The sequence below is a fragment of the Nothobranchius furzeri genome, chromosome 6 (genome assembly GCF_043380555.1).
Source record: "Nothobranchius furzeri strain GRZ-AD chromosome 6, NfurGRZ-RIMD1, whole genome shotgun sequence".
Classification (NCBI taxonomy): domain Eukaryota; kingdom Metazoa; phylum Chordata; class Actinopteri; order Cyprinodontiformes; family Nothobranchiidae; genus Nothobranchius; species Nothobranchius furzeri.
In genome coordinates, this window is record NC_091746.1 from 73,289,945 (window position 1) to 73,302,312 (window position 12,368).

Below are 12,368 nucleotides of genomic sequence, written 5' to 3' on the forward strand. Positions count from 1 at the left end.
TCGGCGAGTCTCAAATAAAAATTTGGGCATCTTACTGTAAAAAATATACCATTAATGTAAAAAATAAACTCTAAATAAACTATGTTCACATCCAGAATCAAACCCAGGCCTTCTGCATGAGAGTCAGACATCTTACTAGGTGAGCTACACTCTAGTAACATCCACAGTATCTGTAACATTTATATCCTTGATGACAGCTGAAACAGCGTCAAACCAAAGAACGGTTCGGAGTGAAAATGGCTATTTTGCTGCTAATTTGCAGGAAATATCTAGAAGAAAGTTCTACAGAAAGTAGCTAAGGGTCCTCAGAAATGTAGCTAGCTTTGTCACTAGGCGTTAGGAACAGCGACAAAGTGGCACTGCCTCTCTCTCTGCTGCTAAAGCTACGGATAGCAAATGCTACGGGCGATGCCTGAGCGTGAACGCGCATGAAGCAGCCTGCTCGACCCGAGCATCTCTCTTTTTCTGTGATTTTACAGAAAAACAGGCAATCACAGTAAAAATGCCAGGGCTCATTCTACAGGACCAGGGCATTGCAGGAGAACGTATGAAGAAGACATTTATTATTTCTACACATGTTTTATCTGTCTAACTTCCATAACGTCCCTTTAAAGGGAGACGTGTGGCGCGTCAAAAAGCGGCACCTGCTGAGACCCTGTAGGCCCCGCCCACAACGCCGCGGCTGCTGTGGCTCCCGGTGTTTTCTTTACTAGTGGGAAACGGGTAATTTTGGCTCTTTGATTGGAAAAGATTGCCGACCCCTGCTCTCGGCAGACAGACTCGTGTGGATTTGAGCAGAGAGGTGAGAGTTACACCGAGGGGGCGATCAACACAAGAGGAGTAAGATTAAACGCTTTCTGGCACAACACCGGTCTTAAAATGTCGACTATTTCTCGCCACGTTTCTTCCACACCTGCTATGTCCCCCCCACATAAACAGTCCGGTTGCTGCACTGCCTTACTTTAGAGTTCCACCTTTAATTCCCCACTGTGTGTTATTAACTACAAATGATTATAAAATGAATTTTGAACGTTAGTCCATTTAAGATGCTGAAGAATCAAACAACCCCCCGTTAGTCTGGCCGTCTCCATAATGGCGCTGCAGGACGTTTTCATACATGCGGCTCCTTGACTCTCAAAAGCCATAACGTATGATCTGATACAGGCTTTTTGTTCAGATCTAACATGGTTGATGAGAAATTCTGCTAAAACAGAACCAGAACCGAACCGCATTGTGTTTGTTTGTTTCAGGAAACATTCCTCTACAGGATGAATATTTCGACAGCAGCTCGCTCCTGTAATACAATCATATTCCCATTCAGCAGCTGAGTCCCAGACTGCAACACGGAGACAAACGGCCATCAGGAACCATCGGAGTCGGACATTTATCTCCTCATAAGTTCAATCTGCTCAGAGGAGAAACACGATCTGACCCGGCCGACCCTCCAGGACCCGGCATTAGATTAGAGAGGGAGGCTGGCGTTTCAGCTAACCAAATCACAGCAGGGCTAATGACACAGAGAGGTGAGGGTCAGTCTGACCTTTGACCTCGATCACCAAACGAGTGGACCCCTGATTCTCCGCATGGAGGAGAAGGAAACGGAAGAGGAACAGAGAGCTCTCTGCTGAAGCTCAGAGCAGAACGTGATCAGAGTTCAGCTCCAAGGACCTGCATGCATCCTCCTCTTCATCCCTGAAGGAGATAAATCCTCACGGAGGGGGGGGGGGGGTCTGTCCAGCAGGGACCTTTGACCTCCCTGGGGTCAGCTCCTCCCTTAGAGGATATGATACCTGTCTGGTTGTAGAACCACAACTCTGTTCTATGGATGGGATTTTCTGCCCAGATTACAGCTGAATTATAGATGGATAAAATTCTAATCTTGGGATTTGGAGCAAAAGAAGAGGGTCTCTGCTTTTTGCAGATGATGTGGTCCTGTTGGCGTCATCAGAACGTGATCTTCAGCTTTCGCTGGAGCGGTTCTCAGCCGAGTGTGAAGCAGCTGGGATGAGAATCAGCTCCCCTAAATCTGAGACCATGGTCTTGAGTCAGAAAAGGGTAGAATGCCTTCTCCGGGTCAGGGATGAGGTCCTGCTCCAAGTGGAGGAGTTTGAGTATCTCGGGGTCTTGTTCACGAGTGAGGGAAAGATGGGGCACAAGATTGGCTGCCGCGTCTGCAGTGATGCGATCTGTCGTGGTGAAGAGAGAGCTGAGCCAGAAGGCAAAGCTCTCGATTTACCGTTGGATCCTGTTGTTGTTTTCCTTTGTTTACTGTCCATGTCGGATACCACAGATCTTTACAGCATGTTGTATACGTTGGTCCTCTTGTTGACGGTCTCGTTCTTCTGTTATTACCTTTGTTCAGTGGTATAATGTTCTGGTCACTGACATTTCATGTATGGTAGGGTGTTCTGATGTCCACAGTGGATTAAGGAAGCCACAGAAATAAGGAGACGTGGATATGGGACCGCGAACTGAGGCGATGGGGTCTACACATCAGATCGTGCGTGGGACCGTGCCATCGGTGAGGAGAGCGCCGGCAGCAGAGGGAGACACTGTCCTCTGCTGCCGGCGGTTAAACGGAGAGGGAAGTGACGCCGTCGTTAGCGGCTAGCTCTGAAGAAAACCCCAGGAGTGATCGAAACCGTTAGCAAAAAAAAGGTAAAACAACCTTTCCTGTGTTAAAAAACAGTAATTAGTTTTACTGTTCATCACATGCAACGCTGAGCGGATCAAAAATGCAAAATTTTACTGCTTTATAACATTTACGGATTAACGGTATCAAAAATAAGTTTTAACTAAAAAAGGCTCAATAAATGATGTTTAATGAAGGAAATTCTTGCCAAGTTTTAAACCCTGAGAGCTTTTGGGGATAATATAAGACTTTGGTTTTTGTTTTCTCTCTGTGTGTGTGTGTGTGTGTGTGTGTGTGTGTGTGTGTGTGTGTGTGTGTGTGTGTGTGTGTGTGTGTGTGTGTGTGTGTGTGTGTGCGTGTGTGTGTGTGTGCGTGTGTGTGAATGGACGGGAGGGTGATGTGGAGACTAATAACATCCCTGGACACTGTTGGGGTCATAATTACAAAACCCAGAAACACCTGTGCTTGAGTGTGTGTGCGTGCGTGCGCACACACACACGCGTGCATGTGTACGTGTGTGTGTGTGCATGTGTGCGTATTTGCGTGTATGTATGTGTGTGTGTGTGTGCGAGTACGTGTGCGTGTGTGTGCGTATGTGTGTGTGTGCGTGTGCGTGTGTGTGCGTGCGTGCGTGTGCGTGCGCACACACACACACACACGTACGCACACACACACGCGTGCGTGCGTACGTGTGTGTGTGTGCGTATGTGTGTGTGTGTGTGCGTGCGTGTCCGTGCGTGCGCACACACACACGCGTGCATGCGTACGTGTGTGTGTGTGTGCATGTGTGCGTATGTGCGTGTGTGTATGTGTGTGTGTGTGTGCGCGTACGTGTGTGTGTGTGTGCGTATGTGTGTGTGTGTGTGTGTGTGTGTGTGCGTGCGTGCGTGTGGGTGCGTACGTGTGTATGTGTGCATGTGTGCGTATGTGTGTGTGTGTGTGTGTGTGTGTGCATGTGTGCGTATGTGCGTGTGTGCATGTGTGCGTATGTGTGTGTGTGTGTGCATGTGTGCGTATGTGCGTGTGTGTGTGCGTATGTGTGTGTGTGTGTGCGTGTGTGTGTGTGTGCATGTGTGCGTATGTGCGTGTGTGTGTGCGTATGTGTGTGTGTGTGTGCGTGTGTGTGTGTGTGTGTGTGCGTATGTGTGTGTGTGTGCATGTGTGCATATGTGTGTGCGTGCGTGTGGACAACAGGCTAATGTGATGGGTCTATCACCATGGAAACAGCCTGAAGCCAAATGACTTTAGGCCGTCTGTCGTGACTGTCTTGTATTTTTATCTCCTCTCTTCGTCTCCTTCAGACACCTGGTGGTGTTTTCTGACTCTGACCATCTCAGACCCTGGAGGCCTCAGGTGGAAGGTTAAAGGTCAACGTTGGTGACCGGACGATTGAAAAAAGTTTGGTTCTTTAGGAAAAGTTGCAGAAGAAAACCTCGATCCTCTAAAAGCAAAACTTCTATGATGTCTTCAGGTTAGGTAAGAACCACTGTGGGTGTACTCAGACTCATAAACCAACACTAGCTTTGTTTCCCCTCTAACAGACAGCATTAGCTTAAAAAGAATCAAAACACGTCCGTCAGCAAGAGAGAAGTTAGCTGTGAAGAACGGTACAAATATTTGGTAATGCTTCCTTTTACAGTCCCCTAATTACGAAGTAGTTACATGGTAATTACACTAAGTTAAAGTGTTTCATTGTGTAATTAAAGTGTATAATTGTAATAAGGTGTAATTGTTGTGTGAAGCAGTATTTACTGGGAATGATTAATAAAATAAAAGTAGAATTGAACCCGAGTTACATGGTAATAACTGTTAAAGAACTCAGAAACAATAACACACTTTCACTTACTATGTAATTACCATGTAAGTACTAAGTAATTAGGGGACTGTAAAATATTCGTAATAATCCCACTGACATTTGAAATTCTTACAGAAATAATCCAGCTAAAGATTGAGGACCTTTTCAAATCAACCTGAGGGTCACAAATAGCATCAATTCAGTGTAAAAGTTCAAATCTGATTTCTTTAATTTTACAAACAAATCGCCCGGTTTGTGCTCAGAAACAGTGAAAGCTAAAGCGAACGGCTGCAGCGTGGAACTTTTGTTTTACAGAATAATCCAAAATGATTTTACTCCTCTGAATTAATCCAACTATAAATTCTTAAAAACAGCCTGAAACCACAAATATCCTGATTCGTTCTTCCCAAAAGCTGGTTGGAATTTCCTTTGTTGTTCCTACCTGCAGTGATGTCATCATCAGTGACGTCCATCTCCTCCTCTGGAGCCTTGGTTTCTATTGGCTGAGCCTCGGGAGGGGGTGGGGCCTGAGGGGAGGCTTCAGTGGTTGTCCCAGCTGACGAGAGAGAAGAAGAAACGGCTTTGTTTAATTCAGAATATCAGATCATCAGGGTAACGATCCTGGTGTGTGTGTGTGTGTGTGTGTGTGTGTGTGTGTGTGTGTGTGTGTGTGTGTGTGTGTGTGTGTGTGTGTGTGTGTGTGTGTGTGTGTGTGTGTGTGTGTGTGTGTGTGTGTGTGTGTGTGTGTGTGTGTGTGTGTGTGTGTGTGTGTGTGTGTGTGTGTGTGTGTGTGTGTGTGTGTGTGTGTGTGTGTGTGTGTGTGTGTGTGTGTGTGTGTGTGTGTGTGTGTGTGTGTGTGTGTGTGTGTGTGTGTGTGTGTGTGTGTGTGTGTGTGTGTGTGTGTGTGTGTGTGTGTGTGTGTGTGTGTGTGTGTGTGTGTGTGTGTGTGTGTGTGTGTGTGTGTGTGTGTGTGTGTGTGTGTGTGTGTGTGTGTGTGTGTGTGTGTGTGTGTGTGTGTGTGTGTGTGTGTGTGTGTGTGTGTGTGTGTGTGTGTGTGTGTGTGTGTGTGTGTGTGTGTGTGTGTGTGTGTGTGTGTGTGTGTGTGTGTGTGTGTGTGTGTGTGTGTGTGCCAGGCTTCATTATGAAGCTAACTGTCCTGGTTAAACAGCTAATCAAGCCTTATTGGGCCTCCTCGTTATCTAGAGAATTAATTGGAGAATTATCTCTGTAATGCCAATTAAGGGCAGCTCTTTGTAGCAGCTGAGGCTAATGAATGATAATGCTCTAATTAACGGAGCAGCTAAAGGTAACAGAGTCACCAGGCGTCTAATCTCTGGGAAAACAGCTGCCCGAATGAATTCACACACACTCACGTATGTGTGTGTGACTGGGTAGAACGCTCAGACGGAAACACACACGCGGATTTAGCTAAAAAAAAATAAAAGAATCTGGAAGAAGAGAAAAGCCGAAACACCAACAGATTTCATCCGGCTGCCTTCACCACACCAATAAACAGCTCTCTGATTCCAGCGTCTGTAATTAGATTGATAAATCCTGCTAACATGTTCCGATTAACCCGTTCACACAGGCTGCAGACAGCTTAACATAATGGCTCCGTTTCACACACACAGCCTGACACAAGTCCAATACTCTGATTACTCGTCTGGAACATTAAAGAGATGAAACGTAATTGGACTTAATTAAAACATAACTGATGTTTGGCTGGGTCTCGTTTTACCACAGGAGCTTTTTCGTGTTGCTTCACTGAGCGTCGTTAAACCAACAGCAAAGGAACATTCCCAGTGATCCGGGCTGGAAACAGGAACAGGAGCAGGAACGGTAACATTTATTGACGTCACCGAATTATCCTGTATTTGTCTCACCTTCAGACTTAGGGAAAATGAACAGAGATGGGCTCCATGCGCTCACCACCTCTGTCTGGATGATTTGAGAGAACATTTGTTTAGCTGATTTTTGAGGAGCGCGTTCAAAATCCCAAAATCAGAATCTTTCACGAGAATGTTGAGAAAGTTAGAGACATTTTCAAAAATCCATATCGAACACAGCTCATTATTGGTTTTGAACTCTTACAGTCGAGTTAAACACTCGTTTTTGTTGATACCTACTCATCCACTCAGCCCTGTGACTACCTCCCTCCAAGGTGCAACGGCGACCTTTCCTCCATCGTTACATACGGTACATCGTACCGGGAGACAGAGGGGTGTCGGCATGGAACGTGTGTGTGTGTGTGTGTGTGTGTGTGTGTCTGTCCTGTCTTCTCCATCCCCAGTGAGTCGTGGCGGATGGCTGCCTATACTGAGTCGGGCTGGGTGATACGGCCTAAAAATAAAATCTCAGATTTTATTATTTTTTCTATTAGATTTACGACTTTTTTCCGATTCTCTCCCCCTCATTTATTAAGAATAGCAATAAGTACAAATGGAAGGCAACTTAAAGCCAAGTTTATTTTTTATTTAATCACAAGCAAGGCAAATGTAACGCTCATTTCCGAGATGAATAATGAACAAATGAACACCCTCTTGGAATAAAAGCGCCACGCTCCACGTCCGCCGCAGCAAACCCGAACCAATTCCAAACAACGGAGGATTTCATTCCTTTCTTAGGAACAAACTTCCCGCTCTCACCGGTGGCCACGGAGTCGCTTGCTGTCGTCGTTTCGTGTGTGTGTGTGCTGTGACGTTGTTGTCGTGGTTATATGAAACCAACGCTACGGAAGCTCCGGGGGGCCAAAAAGGCGCTATTACGTAAAAATTCTATTTTTTTTAATCGCCTGCAACAAAAAATTCAAATTCATTCATTAAATTGATTTATCGCCCAGGTCTAATACTGAGCCAGGATCCTCTGGAGGTTTCTTCCTGTTAAAAGGGAGTTTTCCTCTCCATTGTCGCTGCATGCTTGCTTAGTATGAGGATTGCTGTAAAGACTTCGACACTAGTCAGTGACTCGATGCGACCTGCTGGGTTCCTTATGTAGGAAACTTATAACTGATAGGCTTAATGACCTGCCCTACTGTAGTGTTTACTATGTGAAGGTCTTTTTTCCGGTACTGCGCTGCTCTGGGTGGCTGCATGTTGGAGTAGCGCTGTTGACTATATGTAAGTTTAGCCTTTTTTTGGACATTTTTCCTTCTAGTTTCTCAAGAAAAACGGTATTTTTTGGACACTTTACTTTTCTGTTTCTGGTGCTGTGAAGCTTGGAGGATTTTTACTGCTATTTTTTAGCTTTTTTCACTTTTTGAGCATTTGTTATGATGCGTAACCATGACAACAAGCTGGTTTACAATCGGGAGCAGCTGATTAACATTGGAAAGGCTGAAATAATACCTCAACTGAAGTCACAAATCCCAAATGAGCTAAAACGCAAGAAGCGTGGGTGCAGAGCGGGAGCAAAACGGAGACAGAGAGAGAGGAAATTCAAACCATCTCTTCCATCGATCATGGTGGGCAATGTGAGATCACTGGCCAACAAGATGGAGGAACTCCAAGCCCTTTCAAGGACTCAACCAGAGTTTCGGCAGTTTCGGAACCACTGGAGGAGATAATGCAAAGAAGGATTCTCCAGAGAATCAAGAAAATGATGGACAACCCTGAGCATTCTCTTCACAAGACTGTCCGACAACGGAAGAGTGTCTTCAGTCAGAGGCTTCTTCAGTTTGGCTGCAACACTGACCGCTACTGGAGATCCTTCCTGCCAACAGCCATTGTAATATACAACAACTCTTTGATGACTTGATTATTATTATTATTCTGAGCTACTACAGCAATCAGTTTCCCTCTGGGATTAATAAAGTATTTTTGAATTTGAATTGAATTGAGACGACCTGTTGTGATGTGGAGCTTTATTAATAAACTGGATGTAACTGAATTAGAATCGAGGAGAAATTCTCACAAAGTAGTCGAGCTGACAGCTAATCACAGCAGGAACCATTAAAGAGCAGATTTATCAACTAAAACACACGTTTCATGACATCCCTTGTTTTAGGTTGTGCACATTCTCTCTTATTTAGGTCCTGCTTTAATTAGCTGTTAGCTCAACAGCTACATGACAGTTTCTCCCTTATTCTCCAGAGATTCTGACTGCCGCCTACTGCAGGTAAAACTCAGACTATCACCTTTATATAGGATGCATCCCGACTTCTATACACACAAAAAAATTCCTTTGAGATTTGAAACATTGCAAAAATATTCCCAATTTAGCCTTTTTGTAATTAAAGCAACTATTTTTACATTTATTTTCCTTCCGTCAAACTATTTTTGATCAACCTTTAACTTCAACGTGAACATTTATGTTTCTGACCACCAGCGTGTCTCAGGTGCTGCGGTGACGCGTTGCAGACTGGACTTAGATTTCCTCTCTTCCTCATCCTGTCGGTTTGGTTTCTCACTAGAAGCAAATGTTGAGATAGCTATGAACGTAGAAACTCTCCAAATGAGTCCTGGGTGTCAGCTGTGGTGTATTTTCGCTCACAGACACACCAAAGTCACGCTGATTGATGTCCGTCACGGGAAGATGAAAGGACGGCGTTGATCCGTACCCCGCAGCATCAGTTTGATCGAAGTAAAAACGGCTTTAAGTGAAATAGAGATGCAGCAGGGAGGAGAGGGTGAGGAGGGGGAGGATGGGTGTATGAAAAGGAGGGTGGGGGCGTGTTGGTGTGCTCCAAGGTCAAGCTTGTCATGTCAGCCATGACACATAGGTCCCAGCATGCCTTGTTAACCTCTAGCACCTCCCCCTCCTCTCTTCACGCTGCTGCTGTTTAAAACAGACACAGGGATGCCCTCTTTTCTGTTTCCATCTGAAAAATAATCAAAACATTTAAAAGCATCTTTTTGTTCTTTTTCTTTCTTGGAGTTTGAATTTTGTGTTTGAAGTCATCACTTCTAAAAAAGCTCAATCTGCCTTGTTTTACAAATAATCCAGCAGCAGCTCATCCCTTGAGTTTACAAACCGTAATATATTATTTAGGCTTTAACAAAAATTAAATGCAGCACAAGTCAAACTGCTGTTTTATTACCTCATTCGCTGCCAGCGTTTCTCACCGTTTCTACTGTTTTTTTAAGAGCCACAGAACGTTGCGCGCTAGGATGATGTCGACGCCAAAAAACCAAAACAAAGCGGAGACTCACGTCTTACATCAGGAAGAATCCGAGTGTTTCGAGCGTTATCCGTTCTTTCATAATCCGTTGTTGAATTGTGATCGGCAGAAGCTTTTCCGGTTCGCGCCTCACTTTTTTTACAGCAGCGGCCCAAAACGATCTCCTAACACATGGATGTTCTGCTTCCTGATCACGTGACATGTGACGTATGCGGATGAAGATCGGCTTTAGAGCTGAGATGTTTGTTCTCTCGGTGTGGGGGCTCGTCCGACGCCCACACGGTAAAAACATGCAAATGACAACTTTAGTCGTCAACGGCGGTGAACGAGTTAAGCAGAAAGAGAACACTGCAGCAGCATCAGACCCTCCATAGAGAGCAGCAGACGTTACATTAATTCAACTTTAAATGTTGCGAGTTGTGTATTTAATGTGTCGGAGTCTCTTATTAAAGGTTTCTAACCTCCTGTAGATTTTTGCATCAAACTCTCATTAAAACCACATCTCTCCTCTGATTGGCTAACAGCAGCACGACTCTGTTTGCTCTGCAGTGCTGATATTTTATCTCTATGAATAACACAAGCCTGGAGGAGTTCTGCTGTGTGGTGGAGTTGCTAATGCTAACGGTTAGCTTCTACTAGCTGAGACGTTCTCTGCTGTTTCCTGGATGCTGAACCAACAACAGCCTTCCCCGTCGTGAGTCAGGATGGGTGAGTCCATGAATGTTAGTGTCAGTGTGACGTAGATCTGTCAGGATTTTCTAATCCTAGAGTTTCACCGTCTGTTTTCTATCAGAAGCTACTGCAGGAGATAGATGTAGGAGACTATTTTCATGTTCAGCCTGCGTGTTGAAGTCAGAGTGACCTAAAAACATTTTCTCAGAGAACTTTTTCTTTAAACAGAACCTAAAGCCCAGTTTCACTACAGATGCGTGATCCTCCAGAGCTACATCCAGAACAAGGCTTCTGCAGTAAATCATTTTAAAAATACAAATGATAACCATGGGGACAGTTACCACGGTGACCATTTAAACCAATAACTCTGTCTCTGTTTTAACTGGACTCAACCCAGACGTGATGCTTCATGAGCCGTCCAACAGTCCGTTTGACTCCGTCCCCAAACTGGTGCTCCACCGTCCTCCGGATGTTCACTCTTTGATTTCTCCTCCACCTCTCCAGAGAAAGTGTTGCGTGTTTGAAGGAAGACACCTGTATTCATCCATTAGGTTTTAGAGGAAATGTCACAGAGCTCTGCTGTCGCAGCGAGAGGCCGGCCAGACGGCACACAGAGCAGAGGCTGACCTTTCAGCTCGCCTGGAAGTGTTTAAAAGGCTTCAGCACAAAGGAAGCTCCAGTTGTTACCTTTGCTCTAAAGAAGAGACAGAAAATCACCTGTTGGGGCCATCTCCGGCGCCGCGGCTGTGCCTAATTACCTGATTCTCAATGAAAAGCAGCAGGCTGGAAATCCTTGGGGTGCGCTAATCGAACCAGGTTTCGGGAGGGTCGGAAGCGCCGGCCGCATCCCGAGAGACAGCTCCCAAAAGCTGCTGCACAGATGTTCTGACAAACAATAAAACGAGACCTGCTGCTTTCATTCACACACACTCGATTAAACAACGTCCCCCCGTCATCGTTCACCCTCTCACGCGTGATCGCACAGGAGTCAAGCTGTGAACGTGTGAAGCAGCGCCTGCTTTGATCACTCAGCAGATATTAGTTCCTATCTTTGTTGTGATTGTCCGACTCAATCGCCGCTCCTTTTCCCCTCTAATCAGCCGGCTGTCGCTCCTCTCACCACCTCCTCCTTCGCCCCCCCTCCTGTCTCACTTACCGCCTCCTCTCTCTCTCTGTTCTTATACATTTACGTGTAATTTTAACCTTTGACTCGACCGCGTATCGATCCCACTTCTTTAAGGGGCTTCTGTAGCATTCCCAACCAAGAAGTCTGGAGCGGATCAATGAGAGTTCCACTGTGGGACTCGGAGAGGGTGAACATTTCATCTCAGCTTTAACCAAAACAGTGTGCTGAACTCCAGATCCACTCCTTGTATGTTTTTAGATTTCCCTTCTTCAGCAGCCAGACTTTCACAGACTCTGTGAAGGTAGCCTTCGTCTGAAGCTGTTAAAGTCTTTCATTAGGATTTGGTTGTTTGCTGATCTAAAAGAAAGAACGAGATCGCGGATACAAGCGGCCAAAATGAGTTTCCTCCGTAGGGTGGCCGGGCTCAGCCTTAGAGATAGGGTGAGGAGCTCGGACATTCGGAAGGGACTCGGAGTAGAACCGCTGCTCCTCCGGATCGAAAGGAGTCAGTTGAGGTGGTTTGTGCATCTGGTCAGGATGCCTCCTGGACGCCTCCCTGGGGAGGTGTTTCGGGCATGTCCTGCCGGCAGAAGGCCCCCGGGTCGACCCAGGACACGTTGGAGAGGTTACATCTCCAATCTGGTCCGGGAACGCCTTGGGGTCCTGCCGGAGGAGCTGGTGGAGGTGGCCGGGGAGAGGACGGTCTGGAGCTCCCTAGTTGGGATGCTGCCCCCGCAACCCGGACAAGCGGAGGAAGACGACGACGAGACGAGGCTGATCTAAATTTCCAATTTGTCCAATGACAGGCGTGACAGACGGCGCGTCGCTCAGGAACGTTTATCAGATTTTACACATCTAAAACAACACATGCACCTAAAGCTAACCAGTGGCTAGTGGGAGACACCGATTTGTGATATTATAGGTTTTACATTGGAGTCTGAATTGTTGCATGCGACACTTGCAAATAAACAAATAAAATAAAGAAATGTATGTGACTGTTGCCCAAGTTTTCTTTTTGCGGTTCATG

At 45.8% G+C, this 12,368-nt stretch overlaps 1 protein-coding gene across 1 annotated transcript in view; it reads right to left on the minus strand.

Moving 5' to 3' along the window:
* Positions 1-12,368, minus strand: part of LOC107375088 (WD repeat-containing protein 7) — a 162,593-nt gene that overhangs the window by 71,170 nt on the left and 79,055 nt on the right. Inside the window, 1 exon segment of the mRNA XM_070552547.1 lies at positions 4,870-4,983. Coding sequence (XP_070408648.1) covers positions 4,870-4,983 — 114 coding nt within the window.